At 36.0% G+C, this 20280-nt stretch overlaps 2 protein-coding genes across 2 annotated transcripts in view; both read left to right on the top strand.

Annotated features, from left to right (window-relative positions):
• smpd2b (sphingomyelin phosphodiesterase 2b) overlaps nucleotides 1–4712 on the top strand; it is a gene marked incomplete at its 5' end in the record, with an annotated part of 6285 nt that extends 1573 nt beyond the window's left edge. The window contains 10 exon segments of the mRNA XM_024271059.2: nucleotides 264–381; nucleotides 470–566; nucleotides 658–734; nucleotides 1027–1120; nucleotides 1874–1963; nucleotides 2040–2122; nucleotides 2336–2468; nucleotides 2866–2970; nucleotides 3221–3398; nucleotides 3490–4712. Of these exon segments, the coding sequence (XP_024126827.1) occupies nucleotides 332–381; nucleotides 470–566; nucleotides 658–734; nucleotides 1027–1120; nucleotides 1874–1963; nucleotides 2040–2122; nucleotides 2336–2468; nucleotides 2866–2970; nucleotides 3221–3398; nucleotides 3490–3914 (1332 nt within the window). The 3' untranslated portion in view covers nucleotides 3915–4712.
• A 1564-nt stretch (nucleotides 4713–6276) lies between these two features.
• pkp1b (plakophilin 1b) lies at nucleotides 6277–20105 on the top strand. The gene is made up of 13 exons (XM_024271011.2): nucleotides 6277–6804; nucleotides 7361–7449; nucleotides 8858–9282; nucleotides 9403–9544; nucleotides 11167–11374; nucleotides 11799–11961; nucleotides 13188–13305; nucleotides 13600–13776; nucleotides 15322–15492; nucleotides 17208–17361; nucleotides 17512–17698; nucleotides 19147–19231; nucleotides 19545–20105. The coding sequence occupies exons 1-13, from the start codon at nucleotides 6408–6410 to the stop codon at nucleotides 19617–19619; spliced, it is 2391 nt and encodes a 796-aa protein (XP_024126779.2). The 5' UTR covers nucleotides 6277–6407; the 3' UTR covers nucleotides 19620–20105.
• The last annotated feature ends 175 nt before the right edge of the window (nucleotides 20106–20280 follow it).

Raw genomic sequence — 20280 nt, forward strand, 5'->3', positions numbered from 1 at the left:
CAACAAAACCTGCTTCTTGAAACGGGCCCCAGGAGTTAAGTGCTTATGGTGCAATTTTTTTTCTACCATTGTTTCCCCATTATTTTTTGTATGAAAGTGCCTTAACTTTTTTCAAATTTTAAGCATATATTTGTAATAAAATTTGAAAGTTGCTATCAAATGAATGAGTCTAAAGCGTGCTTGTACACATTAAGTATTAAAGCTTTAACAATATTTGTACTTTGTCATCAACAATTGGTAATATTTTGTTTTGTCCACATCAGGATTTATTCGAGTCTCCTTCCCTGTTTTGAAACTCCCATCATTTGCACTGATCCATTGACTCGACAGCATGGCTAACATGGACCCCATCCCTGTGCGAGTCTTCTCTTTGAACTGCTGGTTCGTTTAAAAGAAAAAAAAAAAGTTCCTTCTTTTGCAAAGAAATGTAAGGCAATTTCATATCCTGTTCTTCTTTTTTATTTCACAGGGGGATTCGCTATTTAAGCAAATATTGTTCTCAGCGGTATCACATGATTGGAGATATGCTGTGCAAAGAAAAACATGATATTGTCTTACTTCAGGAGGTCAGTAGAAGCTTTAACAAAGTTGTAACTAGTTCCACATGTTCACAACAGGAATTAATGCAACAATATGAATCTTTTTTTATTCTTTTAGGTGTGGAGTGAAAAGGATTATCTTTTTTTAAAGAAGAAACTTTCCTGCACTCATCCCTACACTCACTACTTCAAAAGGTAATTTTCTCATCTGTTTCCTATGCCAAGTCTCAAATAATGTTGTGCATGTTTCATCATTTTCTCCTAAATTCAACTTAAAACACAACTGATTTAATTTAGTTTTTACTTCCACTATGGCTTAATAAATTGTTCTGCTCTTTTTCTTTAAGTGTTTAGTGTTCATTTCTGTTAAAAAAAAAAAAAACAATTTCCATTTGCAGGAACATTATTAACCACTTTAACCTCCTGTGTCCCATTTGAATACCAGTATCTAAAAGTCCAGCTTTTCCTTATTTGTCTTTCTTCACAGTGGAGTCATAGGCAGCGGGCTGGCCATTTTTTCTAAATACAGAATCCACGACACGCTGCTTTATCGCTATTCACTCAACGGTTATCCTTACATGGTAAGTCAGCAGAGGTTGATTGACGCATTCCTAGAATGTGTTTGCACAACTTTTCAAGAAACACTCCTAATCTTTTTGTTGGATAAGTCTTAATTTAATTATGTTGCATTTTTTTTTTATCGTCCTTTAGAAATTTGCACATATAATATGATTTATTTTTTATCTTACAGTCGTGTGTTTCTTTTGCACAGATACAGATTAAACTTAGGTGGTGCTCTAGCACCCCCCCCCCCCCCTGCTCTTTGCTCCATTAATTTTATTGCCAACTGTCTTTTTTTTTTTCTTAAAGAAACTAACTTTTAAATTTACCCCATTGGTACATGAGTTAGTCCTAAACAGGTAAAAGAAAACAAATGAGACAAATTGTAAAAACTCGAAATGTTGTCATTGACTGAAGGCTGTGCATCTGTAGATATTTATTTAATTATGAAGTGAATAAATCCTAAAAACGTTCACACATCTGGAGGAAAATTCCTCTGCAATTTCTGTTGCTGTAGAGCTCATCTTTAAAATGTTTTTTTAAATGAGCTTAAATTTCTTTCATTATTTTTCTAAGTGAAGTACAATTCAGTTTGTCAGTAAATATAACGGCACAATTTGTGAAAATCCTTGGTTAATATTTATATAAGATTTTTCTCCAATAGCATTACAGATATCATGTAAAACAATATTCAATATGTTAAGTTGGTTGATAAAGTGGTAAATTAGATAAATAAATCACCAAATGTTGACTATTTTTTTGTCTCTTTGTAGGCTCACCATGGAGACTGGTTTGGAGGAAAAGCCGTGGGCATGGCTGTCTTAAGCCTCGGCAACCTGACTGCCAATGTCTATGTTACCCATGTATGATCTCCTTTGATCCCTCTTAAATTTTTAAGTTTTCTTGATCGACATTAATGTTCTCTTGTTCTGATTGAAGCTGCATGCAGAGTATAACAGGGAGAAGGACTCTTACCTTGCTCACCGAGTGGTTCAGGCCTGGGAGTTGCAGCAGTTCATTCGGTAAAGTCTCTTCAGTTATATAAACAATATTTTGCTCCTAAAGAGTTTAACTGATTGGAGAAACAGTTCTTATTTGTGCAACATTTGGCTCTTGTTTCGTAGTATTTTATTTTAATCTGTAGACCAGCACAATTAACCTTTTTTTTTCCTTTAGATGTGATTTATTCTCCTTTATGAGTAATTAATTATACATTTCTTTCAATGTTCTTGTAGTCACACATCTGCAGGAGCGGACGTGGTCATCCTCGGAGGTGACCTCAATATGCACCCTCAGGATCTGGGCAATAGACTACTGAGATCTTACACTGGACTGAGGGACGCCTACACAGAAACTGCTAAATTTGATGTATGTCGCACCACAAGATAAATACCAGCTTTTTTAATGTTCTATTATTTAGATTTAAGTTGGTTTTGGCATTTTTTTATAGTTTTGGCAAATCTATGATGGTAAAATTTAACCTTTTGGTAAACACTTTAAGAGTTTTGTGGCACAAATACTATGTTCACATGCTGAACAAACTCCTCCTGGTTTTTTAAAAATTCATCTTAAAAAAAAAAGACATTTCTTGCTAAATTTGCGAGACTAAATCAGCAGAAAAAAGTAATATGTGGAAATTTATAAGGAGACTGATGGAACAAGACCATAAAAAATTAAACTTAAAAAAAATAGTAATCAAAATCACATTAATAAATGGCTTTGAAATCCCATTAAAAGTGCAACTTTACCTTTTTTGTCGTTGCAGGGATGTGAAGGTGGTGTGACTCTTATAGCAGACAATCCTTTCATTAGTAAAAAGGAGATTTTCCCCTTTGAGAAAGGGATTCGAATCGACTATGTCCTGTTCAAGGTAAGTTAAACATTAGTTTTTGCTTCTGCTATTGTCTCTCTGTCCATGAAAATGAATTATTCCAGAATATGAAGTTTATCAGAAAAACAGTTTACTTTGACAAGCCTCTCAGAATTATAAAAAGAAATAATCATATTCTTGAAGGTAACGGTGAAACTCCTACGTACTATTTTTGGTTCATAATTACGTTCTCTTTTAATGAATTAAAACAAGAATTTTAAACATTAAATATATTTGTTTGTCATTCCAGGGATCGTCTAGGGCTGAGATTCGCTGTGATTCCTTGTCAACCACCAAAGGCTCTGTCGCTGACAGTCCTTTCCCATATTCTGACCATGAAGCTCTCACTGCTGAGCTGAAGCTGGACTCCTGTGTTTCAGCTGAGGCTGGAAAAGACGAAGCATTCAAGACGCCGGACTCCTCTGCAGGTATTTTGTTCAACAATATGGAAATACTGATAGAAAATGTGACTTGTGAAAGGATAAAGATTCAGTCTTTTTTTGTTTGTCCTGGCCTTAGGGAACCTGGCGGAATTGGTTGACATTGTGACTGAGGCCCGCACTGAAGTCAAAGTGGGCTTGCACTGTGCCGAGCGGATGCGCTACACTGCAGCCCGTACGGGGGTGATGGGGCTGGCCCTGCTGTTCCTGGAGTTGGTCATCGCTGCGGTTCCCTGGTTCGCTCTGGGAGCCGAACAGCCCTTCCCACAAACCTCCTTCTACCTGCTGGCAGCGCTGTGTTTCGCCATTCTGCTGACCACATCGCTGCTCTATATCTTTTACACAATCGAGATCAAATCTCTCCAGGGAGCTGAAGACCAGATGAGGCTGGCGGTGGGTAGTCTGCATGAAAAGCTCAGGGGTTTTCCTGTGACTCAGCCTCACAGCGCCTCCCTGAGGTCACCAGAGGGTCAGGATCCCCCTGCCTTAGACCCAGTGGAATAATTTCAAAGTAACATTTTTTTCCATCTAAAATTTATGCTGAGAAAAAAAATTGAGACATTTCTGAAAGTAGTACATGACGCATGCGTCAACATTTTTATACTTTTAATCATTTGTAGGCTTCAGGTATTCTCCTTAGCACCTGCTGCTCCCACATTTGCCTCCTTGCACATATTTCACACCTGCATGGTGATGCTGAGCTTTAAGGCATTCATGTGAATGTTTGTGTTTTTAAACTTCAGGTCGGAGTTGCATTCCACCAATCTGCACGGGACCATTTGTTCAAATGTTTTCCATGTCATACTTTCTGTTTGTTACATTTAAAAAAAAGCACAGTTAGTGATTAAATACTAACAGAAAATCTTTACCTGTCTCACTCCGAATGATGAAGAGTTTACATTTCAGGTTAGTTACAAGGCGAGAAGACTGATCTTAAACCCGTCCGGGTTGTTTGCAGCTAAATCCAAGAAGAAAGAGCAAAATCTATGAACGCTCAACCTCTTCTACTGAAGATTATGTTAGAGATAAGCTACACTCCTCTAAACATCCATGTATGTTCTGACTATGCAATGGAGAATGTTCAATGCAGTGACTTGATTGTAAAATTTGTTTTAAAGATCATTTCTTTAAAGTCTTAAGTTTAGATTAATCCCCATGAACTCCTTTATTATCATACAAATAAAACGCTATAATTCATTATTTTTATCATGCTGTGTAACTGTGTTATGAAGTTGGTAGTTCTTGGTTAAAAATAGCTTTCAAATTATATGAATTCCAAATGAAAACTGTGATGCAAATGATATTTAAAGCAATAAAAACCTTTTCCATGCTACTTTATGTTTTTTTTATTTTATTTTTTTTTATTCATTTTACTATAAACAATCCTAACTTAATGAAAACATGATTGAAACTCAACTTTCAAGAGAAGTTCCAACATTCACCACTAGAGGGCAGTCTCCAAACACCTGATTGGTGAACTTTTAGTGAACTCTACAAATAGAAATATGTCTAATCCAACATGTTAGGACTTCTGTGCCTAATCTGAGGGTGAAGCAACCTCCGGTGAAATGCATTTAAATATTTTTCATCGTTTTCATTTTTTAGCAGACATGCTGTTATACCAAAAATAAAAATGTAGCTGTGCAAATCTCTACAAAAGTATAAACTATATCAAAGCTACACCTGTGTTCACCAGAAAGATCTATCTTTTTGATACAGTAGACTTAAAAAACAATTGTTTAGAATACTTTATGTTAGATGTTTTCTTTTCACACTCATCTTAAGAGGATCCAGGGTTGTCTGTAGCATAGATCTATTTTCCTTCATCATTTATGGATGGAATTGAGCAACTCCCACTGGGATTCTACCTTTCAAACCCTAAAAATGTGTCAGGTTGTTTAAAATAGGAAAAGATTTGGGATCTTCAAAGTTCTGCTGCTCTGCAATGAGGTTCCAGAGCAAAATCTGTATTCATTTCTCACTATTTCTGCTTCTACATACTGGTGTACCGATTCATTTTCACCACAATATGATTCATGGCAAAATGTATTTTGAATAGGTAGGTGTGAAATTAATTGATTAATCATTGAATCAATTTCTATTCCTACAATTCAACCAAATGGATATGTCTGAGGCAAGTTGTGAATCAAATCGACCTATGCCATTATTAAATAATTTCAAAATTAGAAAAAAAAACAACTATTCAACTCTGGAAAATACTATTTGGATTGAGGCACAGTATTGGTTCATTATACTTTAATGTAAAAACGACCATCACAAAGAACAACACACGGCAAAAAATCACCAATTATTACAGCCCATGTGGAAACACTTTGAATGTTCTAAAAATGTTCTGTTTACTTTAATCTGATGTGGAAAAACATAACATTATGAAACTAAAAGTGAATGGATTTGATATTAATTATTGTTTACTTGTTTGTACACAATTTACACTTGATTATCTTGGAAGAAATACAAGGAATCTGGAAAACTTCACCTGCACTCTTCAGTACCAAGTATTTATCTGAGTCACACTGGTTTTGGCTAAAGATGTCCGATTTTTAGGTCAGTGAACCGGATCATTCAAATGAACCGATATCAACAATGAATCATATCGACAACCACAAATTATGATATAAATCGAATTTTTGCACCACTATTTTCCAATATACAGCCGATATACTCAATTTATGTCACTTTGAAATTATTTTTTTTAATAATAATTTAACAACCTGCCACAGACAAACAGATCTAGTAATATTGTAAGAATATAAATTGATTGATCATTATAAGTGGATAAATGTCCATCTCTATGACTTTCCTATTGGTTTTTATGGCAAAGTGTTTTGCAGTTTCGCACTGAGTTGAACTAGATCCATTCTTCCATCTGTGTAAAAACTTCCTAAGCTGGAAGCGGCAGTCAGGAACTTCAAACAGTTGTTTTACAGTAGAAACTCCACCATAAATGACTGCAGGTCTTACTATAGACACAATACTATGCGTCCGGGCACGCAGACAGAAAATGAGAGCAAACGGCAGACTGCAGGCCAGTCTTTCAGGTCTATTGTGTCTTCATGGGCGCGGTCTTCTTCATCGCGCAGGGCAGGGCAAGGTGCGCTTTTTTTTTTTTTTTTTTTCTCCCCTCACACCGCACGGACTCCCGTCCGCCTTCTCCATTTTGAGACAGTCCGGACGCAGGTAGACATGACGGCTCTGGACCCGCTGAAAAGCGTCATGGCGCTGGGGAACGTGGACGACACGTCGCTGGCTCTGCCGTCCCGCCACAAGCAGCTGACGGGGGAGCAGCGAGTCCGGGAGCAAGTGCAGACTATCAAGAGGACCAAGTCCAGGCACTTAAGCAGCAGGAGCGGGTCCACGTCTATGTCCCCAACGAGTAAGAGCACTAAAGAGGGTCGATGTATGGCGTTCAATTAGTATCAAAACATGTCTATACGGTTTATATGGCGCTCAATTAGTGCCATTTTTGTATGGTCTCCAGTTTGTATCAAAATCTAGTTATCTGTTTTTGTATGTTGCTCAATTAGTGTAAAAAAATGTTTATCTTTTTGTATGCCGTTTCACTGAGTTTATTTGTTTTGTACGGCATTGCATTTGTACAAACAGTAGATTGTGGTTTTGATCTACTGTCCATGTAATGGCTACTGCATCAGTGTTCGTCTATTTAAGCTGGTGTTTTACAGAAACACACTTTTTTAAAAACAAAATCAACTTTTTTGTCTTGTTAAATGTTAAGAAAATATGAAATCTACTGCTGCTGATTGTCAAAACTATAGTTTTTCTGACCCCTGACTCACCACCAATTGCTAAATGGTCATAAAGCTTTACTGACATGATCTTTTTTCCCTTTCAAGACAATAAATCACCTCTTTCAAATAAGGTGTGTTCTGTACATAAGATAACAACTGATACAAGCTGACATTTTTCCCCAGGCCCTTTGGATGACTCTGTGTTTGTAGATTTTGCAAAGTCAAGCACATCCAATGGAAGTGTCTTTTTGGGGAATGGATACTCAAAAAATGTGAGTTGATATTTATTTTACTTTTTTGACACCCATTAAAAATGTAAAAAATATTGTTTTTTTCTAGATGACACTGATAAGTGGACTGCAATTGTTTCAGTATGTTTTAGTAGCCAAGACTACCCACTTTCAGTGAGTAACAAAGGGTACTTTATGATGCCTTAACAATATTTGTCTTTTTGATATATAAATTGATAAATTATTCACAGTTTAGATAAGATAAGGAAAAAGATAGGAGCTACACTTGAAGTGCTGGAGTCACCATATATGTGCTAAATAGGTGGAACCGTCTTATAGTTTGCTTCACTTTTATCATAATGTTTACATTATAAAAATGTCTTATTTTCCTAAAAAAAAAAAAAAAAAAAAAAGCAAGTTGAATGCATTTATTTAAGCAAAGCGAGTTTTTAGTCACTGGATGTCTGATGTCATTATTAGCAGAATTAAGAGCTTAAAGAACTTATTATTACACAATTTCCCATCAACTGTCCCATGAATATATAGGAAATGTGTTTTTTTTTGTTTTGTTTTGCTTCATGAAATTTTCCTACTTCAGATTCCTTCTATAATTTTTTTAAATAAATCAGATGAATTTAAGTTATTATATATAATATAATTTTTTTTTTAGTTTGTTGCTTTACAAATGTTTTGAATTCCATTGACGTTTTTCTCCTGTTGCTCGATCTATAAACATGATTATTCGGTGTTAAAACAAGACAAGCCGAAGGGCCTTAAAATGCTTGCAATAGGATTTATGACTTTGCAGAAAAAACATATTAGTTTTTGCAGAATGAGGTTTTCTGGTGATCTTCTCATGTTGAAAAATATTTCTGCCTTTACAGAATCAATCTGAGAGTGTAGCTCAGACGTAACAGAGAGTCTTTTGTATTGTTGCACGATATGCAGAACAAGCCTTCTTTGGAAACCCACAGAAGTTCACTCTTTTTTGTGAAATTCTCTCACAAACCTGTTCTGCCAAATATTTGACATTGATTGATTTGTCAAAAGTCCAATTGGATATGTTTTCTTTATTTTAGTGCTTGTGTTAAAATATGTAATCTAGGAATTGCAAATTTTACAATTTTGGTATTCTTCATCTTATAGTTTTAAAAAGTAATAGTTTTTTTTAGTTGAAGATCTGCCACTTTTGCTTTAACATTTTACATTAATGCATATAGTAAAATGTATACATTAAATAGATTTTGTAGTCTAAAAAAGCTGTGTAGAGATTACCCCATATCTTTGAAGAAGTTTTATTAAAAAGTTGAACCCTCTCTAAATTCCAGTTATAGCAGTACAGGGTTTTATACCCAAATCATTTTTTGTAACCTGGATTGAAATTCCCAGCTGTCATGTTTGCCTTACTTATATTTTTTCTCAATATTTTTTTTTCTCTTTGACTTTGCAGCATATCCAAGAGAAAAGCATGAACAAACAAAGTCAGTCTTGTGTGAAAAAACAAACTGGCTATCACTATGAGAGGCGCTATGGCGGCCCCGTTGGTGCTCTGCCAGTGGGGCAAAGAAACACCAGTCGCAGCGAGCCTGATCTGGTCTGGCGGCGCTCCGTGGTACAACCCTCTGTTCCGTCACAGAGAATGGTCTCCAATAAGAACAGCTACGTGACACGGCGGAGCACCAGTCAGTATATAACAGGCCCCGCCCTACATCCTCAGCCTCTGCATCTCCCAAACGGCTCTGCTCAGACCAAAATGAATGGCAAAATTAACGGCAAAATTAACGGCCAGGTCATTTCCAGTAAGACTAACATCAGCCGGACGCAGTCACGACCTTCCATGACCGAATCTTCATCCAAGATCAAAGGACACTCTGGGTTAGTGGAAAAACAGCCCGACAGGGTCACGATTCTTCTGTTGAGTTTGATATTTTTGATCAGCAAATTATTTTAGAATAGTTCAGGGCTTGACTTTTGATATTTTTCACCTTCTCACAGGGTGAATGGAAACAGTGTCGTCACAGACATTACTGTGAAGGATGCTGTCAAGTTTCTCTCCAGTGAGGATGAAGAATATCAGTACTGCGGCGCTTCCTTTATCCAGCACAACACGTATAATAATGACAAAGCTAAAGAAGAGGTAGTTCACCTTGTTTTTAATGTCACTACCTTGTTATTGCAACCTGAGAAAGATCTGTACGCGATTGACAAATTAGTCCTCCATATGTATTTTACTACTAAAAAAAACATTTATGATCTCAGCTGTGTAAAAAAAGATAGTCAGATCAGTTATTTTTTTTACAGCAAATTAAAAACCTAACAATTAGATTAACTTAAATGATTTTTTTTAGTCTTTCTGCAGATATGTAACCGTAAGAGAAGTGTGAACGTTTAAAAACCTTTGAGTTTCTGCAGTGGGAACACAGATGAGGTGTGTCCCTTATTACTGAGATTAAGTTGGGTTTAAAGCTGAGTGAGAAACAGACATTAATCAGGCGTATGCAGGATTTGGAGAGCATTTTGTTGGCAGCAACGCATATTGAATAAACTGATGGAAAAAAAACAACTTTCCTTTAACTGTCCTTTAACCTTAATACAAAACACCTGCAAGATTGCACTGGATTTGAACACAATTCAAACACATACTTGCTATTTTTTTTGTTTTTTATCTAGAATATGAAATCCTCCATTTGCTGAAGCACAAACGTAATGCATATTTACAAAAAAACTATTTGAGATCTACGGTAATAATGCAAACTTTTATAATTTATAAAAAAACTAAAAAAAATTTTTTTCAATGAAAATGCATTGTGGTCTATATTTTCTAATCTATTGTGCATCAATGCACACTAGTTTTTTGTGGAGACTCTGGGAAATTCCAATTTAGAGAAAAAATAGTCTCACCTGATACACACAGACAAAACCACATTAACAGGTAAATGCAGGGGCGGAGCTAGAACATTTTTTTGGGGGAGAGGGGCAGAGTGAGAACCGCAAAGTGGATGGCCCTTACAAGTAAAATGATCAAAAATATATATTTCTGACAATTTCATGTTTTTATTTTATTTAAAAATACTTCTTTTGTTAATTTGGAAATACTTAAAGAAGCTTGTGTTAATGATTTATTTTTTCTTTGTCAGTAATTCTACTAATATTGATTAAAAAATTGGTGGGGAAAGTGGGGGAAAAGCTTTTTGCTCAGGGGGAACGGCCACCCCTTGCCCCCCCTGTTGCTCTGCCCCTGTGTAAATGTGGTTTTGTGTATCAGACGATTGGTGCGTACACTTTAAAGATATGCATGTGTTTTGAATTTTTAGTTAGTTTTAATCTGGTTTGATTTCGAGTTGTGCATGCATAAATTGTATTTCGTATTTGTAAGTTTTTGATATTTGAGTGTACGTGTGGATACACAATTCCAAATACAAACAGTTACACATAAAATGTAGTGTATTAATTACAAATCAAGTATTATGCTCACACAAATCTGAAGTTACACACAAACAGGCAGACACAAGTTACAAATTAAGAATTACACCCACAAATCAAACAAGACTATTTTCTCTCCATATTCCCACGGCACTGAAATTGTAGATTATAACACTTCCAGAAAATATAAAACGCCTTATATAGTGCCCTAAGTAGTGAATCTCGCTTTAAAGCTGCTATGTGTCATTCTAGGTGTATGGACTTTCTATCGGGAGTATTTGCTCTTATGTCTGAACTCATGTGTTGTGTAATTGTGTAAACATTTCCACCTTGCAGGTTCTACAGTTGAAGGGGATCCCAGCACTGGTGAATCTAGTGTGCAGCCCCTGCTCCAGAGTCAGCCTGACAGCCTCCGCGGCGCTCCGTAACTTGTCTTTTAAAAACGACAGTACCAAGGAGGAGATCCATCACTGTGGAGGCATCACAAAAGCTGTGGAGAAGCTCAAAGCGTCCAAATCTGTAGACCTGCACAAGCAGCTAACAGGTACATGTTAGAACTGAGAGAAGTGAAACTGGGCTCACCCTGATACATGCATGCACACAGCAAACCAAACGAACAAGTCAGACAGAGACAGAGCCAGTGTGAAGTGTAACACAATCCTGTTGGTTCTGGCACTTTGAGAAACATAATGCTGCCATTTGGGGCACACTTTCCAAAGTGGATCAACTATGTGTCTTTAATCAAAGTTAATGACTTTTTTTAACTACTGTTTTAATTTTATTTTTGTCGCAAAAAATGTAATTAAAGTTGTATTACCGCAGGCAAAGAACATTCATGTTGATTAAAAAGAAGGGCTAAAGAAAAACGGTTTAATATAAAAGCAAAATGTCAACTAATAAGTTCAGAGTGAATTAATGTTTAATGAAGGCATGGACCGAGCAGCTCAAGTTTCATTGTTTCCCTCCAGGTCTTTTGTGGAATTTGTCCTCATCAGACAACCTGAGACCCGATCTGCTGAAAAGTGCTCTCCCTGTCCTGATGCCTGACCCAGCGGGCCCACAAAACACTAAAAGCACAGAAAGGCCAGAAAAGGACCCTGATGTCTTTTATCACGCTACAGGATGTTTCCGGTAAATCTAACAATGAAATAAAACATTCCTTAAGCAGAGCGCATAAGATCACTTTGGTCTATTAATGCCTTGATTGATACTCTTTGAGTAGAATAATATAGATAAGAACATTTTACATATATAAGAGTTCTTTTCAGTTGTTTTGAATTAGATCATTCTATGATTTGTCCTTTACAGAAAAAGATCAGTAGTTTTTTTGTATTTACATTAATTTTACAATTTAATCTATTATTTAAAACATTTTTGTATATAAGCCTTGAGCCAAAATCATTCTATTTTTATGTCAAAATCTTCATGTTTTTTTAATATATATCTCTATTTTGGATAAAACGCTTTTTCTTTTTGCATTGTTCAAGTATGCCATATAATTACAGAATCCTTAAGCTGTTGCTTTCTTTTAGGGTTGAGTTAAAAATTTAATCTGAATTGATTTTTACCCTGAAAAATGGATATTGATTTATCAAAGTTATTAACAGAAAAAGCTGCTTTCAGCTTATTTTAAATTTATAAAAATATAATTTTATTTAATTTAATAATTAGAATTGTTCTAATAATTATTATTTTATTTATTTAAAGTTTTATTTGGTTGGCTGTATACATTTAACATATCACAGCCTTTAAATGATAGTCCACAACAATAAAAAAAGAGAATGAGTATCATGTTTATCAAAGCCCATCTAAAAAAATACAACTTAAACATGAACAAAACAAATTCAAGTTCATAGACATATACATGCATACTATATATACATATATTAAAGCTACATACATACATAATTACACACATATTTAACAAAAAATAAATAAATAAATATCACTACTATTTAGTGTTTTTTTTTTTTTTACATTTTATCGGTAGCATACATTTTCTTATGAGTATTGACTAATTTAAGATCTATATTCAAAGAATTCCAAAGTTTTGTTCCAAAAACAGAAGTACATGTTCATGAAATTCCTCATTTGTTAAGTTAGTATTACTATTTTTGTTTTTTATTACCAAATTAATTGGTTTTCTATAGAAATAGAAAACATGTTGAATCGAATTATCAACTTGTGAATTGAAATTGAATTATTTCAGCATTTTGATAGTAAGCTTTATAACTTTGATACTTTTAGTTAAAGATTGAACCACTTGTTAATTGTCTTTTGTGATTCAAAGAGTACAGTTTTATATTTGTTTTCCAAATTGCTAGTGAATTAAATAAGCTTGTTTTTTATGTCCACAGAAACCTCAGCTGCGCTAAGCAAAACAGCCGACAGTTCATGAGGACACATCCTGGTTTGATCGACTCTTTAGTCAGTTACGTTGAAAAATGTGTGGCTGCAGAAAAACCTGATGATCTGGTGAGAAAAAGAAGTTGTAGTCGCTCTTGTAAGATACTGCAAGTATCAGTTCTGGGGCGTAATAATATTTAAAATCTTTTTCGAAATGAAGACAAGGAGATAAACAGATACAGCTAAAGTCTGAGGAAAAGTTAATTCCTTTATAAAGACATCACACAGTGCTTCAAAATGATGTACAATGACGTCAATCAAGTCTGCTTTAACACAAACATTATAAATAAATAAAAAAATGAACTGGAATGTATCACTTTGGCTAAGTTTGACACTTTTCACTATCTCTTCTCCTCCCAACAGTCTGTGGAAAACTGTGTGTGCGTTCTCCACAACTTGACGTTCCAGCTGGAGACCGAGGCTCCAAGTGTGTTCAAAAGGATAAATGCCTTGGCTAACCAGTCCAGCAAAAGCCAGACCCAGAACAGCTCCAGCTCTGTGGGCTGCTTTAGTTCACCGAGCAAAGCGCCCGAGGTTGAGGTGAGCACTTCTTTCAGGACCAATACCATGCAAAATCAACTATTTTGAGCTTTTACGTGTACGGTAATGCAGTGCTCCCCAACTTTCTTCAGGCCACGGACCGGTTAAATTAGACAGTATTTTCACAGACCGGTCCAAACGGGGCAGAAGTTGGCATTTTTCAGCTTCCGGTTTCTGAAATCTGTTTTTGCAATAGATGCTACTATGAGAAATTTTGCTTAAAAATGTCAAAAAAAATATCAGTGGATATTTTTTTATACAGATGAGGAAGATTCAATGAAACAAAGTTGTTGATCCGCAGAAGTTGATTTTTTTTAATCCATAAAGAAAACATAACATGGTTTCCAGGCTCCGATCATCTTTTGGGGCAAAAAGATTGATCATATTCTGTCTTTGAATAAATCCTGGTTCATATTTTTTAGCACGAAAGAACATTTTCTGTGCTAAAGTTTCTGAACGGATACCTACATAATTCAGCATTGCTGTAGGAAAATTCTCAAATCTCCCTTTTATAAGTTTCCACAAATCAACAACTTTATTTTATTGAATCTTCGGAGCCTCAGAGATCAAGTCATTTTACTTCTGTCCAGGAAAAGGAGCTCACGAAAAAACTCATATTTCATAAAAAATTTGTTCTTAGTGTACCAGAGGTAATATATTAACATATAGGAATAGCATGACATAGGCGCTTTAAATTCTCACTTTCAATTATCTTTTGAGGTCTTTTAAAAGCGTTCTCTGTCATCTTTTAATCAAGATTATGCCATTTTAAGTCAAAATAAAAAGTTTAAAAAAATCTCATTTTTTATGACATAGTTTCTGCAGAGTGGCATTACTTCATTAGAAATTCGCCCCTAATTAGACAAAGCCCGCCCCTATTTACCAACATCCATCTGTTTACACCCTCTCCTGCTAGCTCACAGCCCCACATTCCCAACTTAACATTACAATAAAAATGACGAGCAATATTGCAGTTATCCAGACGTACAGTTGTGAGCCAGATACAGCTCAGAAGAAGAAAGAAACGGCATACATGGATCTATTTGTCTGCAAGTGGATGCATCAGAATGGACCAGAGCAGGGAGCTTATGCAATTTTAAGCTTATTTTCCTGTATATATGTCCTTCATCTTGAAATAAATACGACAAGAACATGTTAAAAACACGATTTCCATCAGAGTGAGTCTTTAACATCTCATCGAAGGTCCACTGAAGTCCCTTTCACTTTGTCTAGACATAGAAATCTCATTTTCATTGTTATAATAACAGTTAAGGTGAGTCACAGTGACAATGAGGCTTAGTGCTCTGAGAGTTTGTTTTTAAAATTCTTCTACTTATTTTGAATGTGAGCCAGCCAGTATCCACAGTAAATTGGCACACCCAGTTAGAAAAGCAGAATGTGTCACCAAGGGAAGGCCTACAGTTTAGAGGGTTGTCTAGCAACATCTCAAATTAGCCTCCTTATTTAATCAAAGGAATTCTGTATGTCTATGGAACAATTGATGTTGTGTGAAAGTAAGCCTTCTTCCTTGTCTGTTTCACACAGCGTTGTTTTGACTACCCATCTGTTGAGGATCCACAGCCTAGTGGGGCTGGCTGGTTGATTCACTCCAAAACACTGTCAAGTTACCTGTCTCTGCTTAAAAGAAGTAAGCGAGATGAAACACTGGAGGCCTGCTGTGGAGCAATGCGGAATCTGACTGCACATGAAGGCATCGTAAGAACTGAGACCTTACCACCTTTGTCTTAATTGTTTTGAAATGAAAAAAATGTAAATTTGCTCTAATTTGGATAGGAGTGTAATGATTCATCTTAAAAACAGTTCGATTCATTTCATAATTTGTGGTTGCTTATAGTCGATATTGCTTCGTTTTGATCAATCATTGACCTTAAATCGATCCAGGACATTTTTATCCAAAAATTCCACCAGTGTGACTAGGAGATAAAAATCTGGTACTGAACAGTGCAGGTGAAGTTTTCCAGATTCCTTTTGTTTCTTGCAAGATAATCAAGTGTACATTAAATGTGTGTACAAACAAGTAAACAATAATTAATGTCAAATCCATTTACATTTTAGTTTCAGCCCACTGTTGTTTTTTCACATACAAATAATGCAAACTGAACCCTATTAGAACATTCTACCACACTGTATGGTCACAATTTTGCAAAATTCAAAGTGTTTCCATGCATCAATATATGCAATTTATTTTCTTTTGAAGACATTTTATATTTGCATATGTTAATAAAGTTAATAACTTGCCTTAGACAGATCGATCTGGTTGGATCGTAGGAATATAAATCAATTCATTGATTAAGCCAATTAATCTTTAACACCCCTAGTTTTGGAGCTTTATGTCAGCTAATGGGATGTCTAGAAAAGTCATCACCTCCTCAGGACACAGACGACGGAGAAATGACTAATTCCTGAATCTAAAGTGCTAATAGCCTCAAATGATCTTTAGTGACTAAGTCATGAAAGCTGGTCTGACCTGTCAGTGCTCTGATCAGGAAGCAGCATTTGAACTGAGTTACAAAAACTTTTCATTAGTTGTATTTAAAATTGCACTTAAAAGCTATTTCTTATTTTTAGTTTGCCCTTCTAAAATGCTAAGTAGTTCAGGTTCTTTTCAGGAAAGTCCTTCTATATCTGCTTCACTATGTCCCTGAAGCAAGCATTCTTTCTCCTTTGCTAAACTCAAGCTCTGAGGCTATTTCAAACTGTTTCAAAACTTTCAAACTGGACCGCAAACCTCTGATTATGCCTAAAAACTAATTAAGAGTCCAAGTAAAAGCAAAAACCACAAACCTCAAGATTAGCCCTAAAATTTAAAGTACTTAAAAAAGATAAATATGTTCAGCTAATGCAGAAATTATTAAAAATGTGTCACGACATCAAAAATTATGGAATGTCGTAAATGTAAATCTCTCACTCCATGTAAATTAGCTTCACCTTGAACAGAAAAAACCCTGAAGAATGTTTCTTTATGTAAATTGAAAAAATGTCAGGCATGAAGGGGTTAACCGCACAACAAAACACAATTCAAAACAAAAAGAAAACATTGATGAGTCATTAATTTCTTATGAAGCGCTTAGGAATTTCCAGGTAAAGGGAAGTGGAGCTGTTCAGCGTATAGATGTTTCACATACACATCATGCTTTGATATTTCCTATAAACAGAATATATGTGTTTGAAAGCACATGGAGTTTTAAACATAAAAGCTACAGTTTTCCAGCAACAAGTCAGTGGGTGAAATCCTCATAAAGCTGGAATTTAAGAATTTAAAAAAGTATTTCTCAGAACATCCATCAAGAACATTTGATTTGGTGTTTTTTTTTTCCATTTCTAAATCAGTTGACCTAAAAGTAATAAAAATGTTGTTTTTTGTTTGCATCATTCTGTGAATTCAGGAGCTTGTCTGGTATTTTTTTCAGGTGTTCAGTGTTTTAAGTCAAATCATTGTGAAGAACCTGAATGGCATGCAGATTATCACCCCCCTTTTGAGGTCAAGCAAAGTCAATTTACAGAAGAACATGCTGACGTTGGTAAGCAACCTGATGAAGAACCCAAACCTGCAAAGTGCCATAGGTAAGAAAAAAGTCAAAATTCAAGTTCTGGTCTATACGCTTCTAATGCAAAGATAGATTCAGTAACAAGGCTTTTGCCCGTGTGTTGTTGAAGCAATGTCAGTCTTACAAGTGTCTGAGAGACAGTGGTCTGTTTGCTTTGTTTCTGCAGGTGGTAAAGCCCTGCCAGAACTGCTGGATCTCCTCCGTCAAGGTCCCAGCGGAGCACATGACTCTGATGACAACTTAGCATTAGCTTGTCAGATTGCCAGCTGCCTGATTACCAAGGAACCTGAGAGGAACAAGAAACATTTGAACTCCACCCTCATAAAATCACTGACTGAATTGAGTGAAAACCGGTGAGCGGAAACAGTTTTACCAATATGTCCACAGCGGACTGTGTAATGAATGTAATAAATGTTCTTTAGTCTAACGCTACTTACACACTGAGCATGCGTGGCGTGTTCAAGAATACGCTGAAACGTGTGTTTTGGTGTTCACATAGGTCTGTCACTACCCGATACTAGCGCTTGTTCTAGTTGAAAGAGGCTTAGTGTGAAATGTCAAAACAGTACAAATCTTGTGACTCTTGCTCCAGGCTGCTTTTATTCAAAGCTCTATTTTGATTTATGAAAGACTTGGTGACATTTAATTCCAGCCGGGCACAAACTGCAGGTATTCATTTCTTTTAATTTCATGCTTCAAATGGTTGGTACTTTAGTGTTATGAAAAGGACGCTAGCCATACATCATAACCTAAACAGAGTTCCTGATTGGTCAAAGTTCAACTGGTTTCACTTTTGACCCTAACTCAATGACTGCACGTTTTGTACGTAGAGCCTGAACATGTAGGTCCATAGAAGAGTGGAACAGTCCAGTTAGCACGGAGCTAACGTCCAATTGAAAGAAAGCTCCAAGAAACGTATTTATTTCTCTTCTCCGCCCACCATCTTCGCCCAAGAAGCATTAAATGCTTTGTATATACGAAGTATCAAAAACAAGCAGAGAAAAATGAGCTGCTGGTTGACCTCCATTGTTGTCGCTAGCTTCACCCCGCATTCACCGTTACTTTGAGTGGAAACGCTCACCTGAATTGCCTGTTCCATTCTAAACCGGACCGAACTGCTCAGTGGAAATTAAACTTTAAAGTCCCACTCCAACAGTATATTTTTATCAACTATAAAACAGTTTTTAGTTAATTATGATTGTGCAGTTTTAGCCAAAATAAAAAAAAACCTGTCTAATTTTTCAAGACATATTTTTTTCAGAGCAGCAGGAGTTCATTAGACATTTACCTCTGAGTTAGTGAATTAGCCTCCACTAATTTACCATCAGTCCTTTGTTTATACTCTCTCCCACTAGCTTATAGCTCCTCACAAGCCCAAGCTAACATTAGCTTTAAAAAAAACTCAGCAATATCGAATATCAGTACAGTTTTGAGCCAGATATCAACTCAGATTAGGAAAATGAAGCTGTATATGGATCTATTTGTACTACAGAATTGTAGGGGAGAAGGGAGACTTTTAACCCGCCCATGGCAGTTGCTGCGTCACAAACCCGAGTTTTTTCAAACACGATTTGAATATAGAAATACTCAGAAATACAGTTTTAATTCTATCCATCAAGAGACAAATGCTACAAAAACATGTTAAAAACATCAAAAGCACAATTTTCATTGGAATAGGTCTTGTAGAAACCTGAAACACACTCATCCGTACGTTTACTTAGGCCTTTCATTGAAAGCGGTCATGGTGTGAACATTGTTTTATCTGCAGCCTAACTTTTAATGTTTCCTCCCCTTTTCTAAGGTTTATGCCAAAATCCAGCAAAGCTGCAGGTGTTCTTCTCTACAAAATCTGGTCAGATAAAGATTTGCAGAGCTTCCTGAAAAAGGTGAGTCACAGCATTCGCACAAGTGCCAAGACTTGTCAGGGTCTGGGTGTGTCTCCTTCATCTGACACAAAAGTCCACACCTCTCTGGGGTATTTGTGAGAAACCTGGAGAGAAGCTGAAACACTCTGTGTTATTCTCATGAAAGTAAAAGTGATAAAGCCGAGGAATCTAGTCGGCTACTTATGAAGAAAGCTATTGGAAAACCGGCACTTAATGTTTACTAAGCTAGACAGCTAATTATCATGTCACTTTAATGAGTTTTGGATTCGCTAATGCACCATCATTAATTCAAATGATTCTATTTTTCCTGCAGCAAGGGATGAGCAAGTCCTCCTTTGTCAATGACATCACCGTGGCAGCTTACAAATCAGCCCAAGTCGTTGATTAGGAATCTCTGAAAAGTCGCTCCCTGCACATCCAAAGCAGCAGCCTTTCTCATTTCAGAAGGACAGTTCACGTATTTATCCATGCATTCACGGATCAGTGCTTGTATATCTCTGTACAAATGTAAGATGTTGTTTTCTTTGTAGATACAATGGTGAAGGTACTAGAAGACATGACAGCAATAGAATTTCCTACTGGTTTTGACAGTTTGTCATCTTGTGTACATTTTCAAGGGTCTTTTTAAACACAGAGTAGCACATATGGATTATATTTTGCACTGAAACTTTTGTTTAGTATTGTCAATGTGGATTTATGTAACATGTATTTGGAGAACTGAAAATCCTCCTTCACAGATGTAAGCCTACGAAGGAATATTTTACAAGCTTTACCAGTGCCACAATCTTGAATTGATCTTTTTCTTCTAATAAACATAAAAGAAATTTGCAGAATAGTTGCTTGTCTTGATCACATGTAAAGCATAAAGATTTTACTACGTGTCATCGCTTTATTTCTCATTTCCAAGTTTGGATATAAACTTCGAGAGGTTTGCATCTTTGATCCACCCTCTAGAGTCTGTGTAATACATGAGTATCAGCACTCACACTGCAGCTGCTGTTGTTACTCACTGTGTCATTGTAATGCTTGATCAGATAAGAGCATTTATA

The sequence above is a fragment of the Oryzias melastigma genome, linkage group LG5, assembly GCF_002922805.2.
Source record: "Oryzias melastigma strain HK-1 linkage group LG5, ASM292280v2, whole genome shotgun sequence".
Classification (NCBI taxonomy): Eukaryota; Metazoa; Chordata; class Actinopteri; order Beloniformes; family Adrianichthyidae; genus Oryzias; species Oryzias melastigma.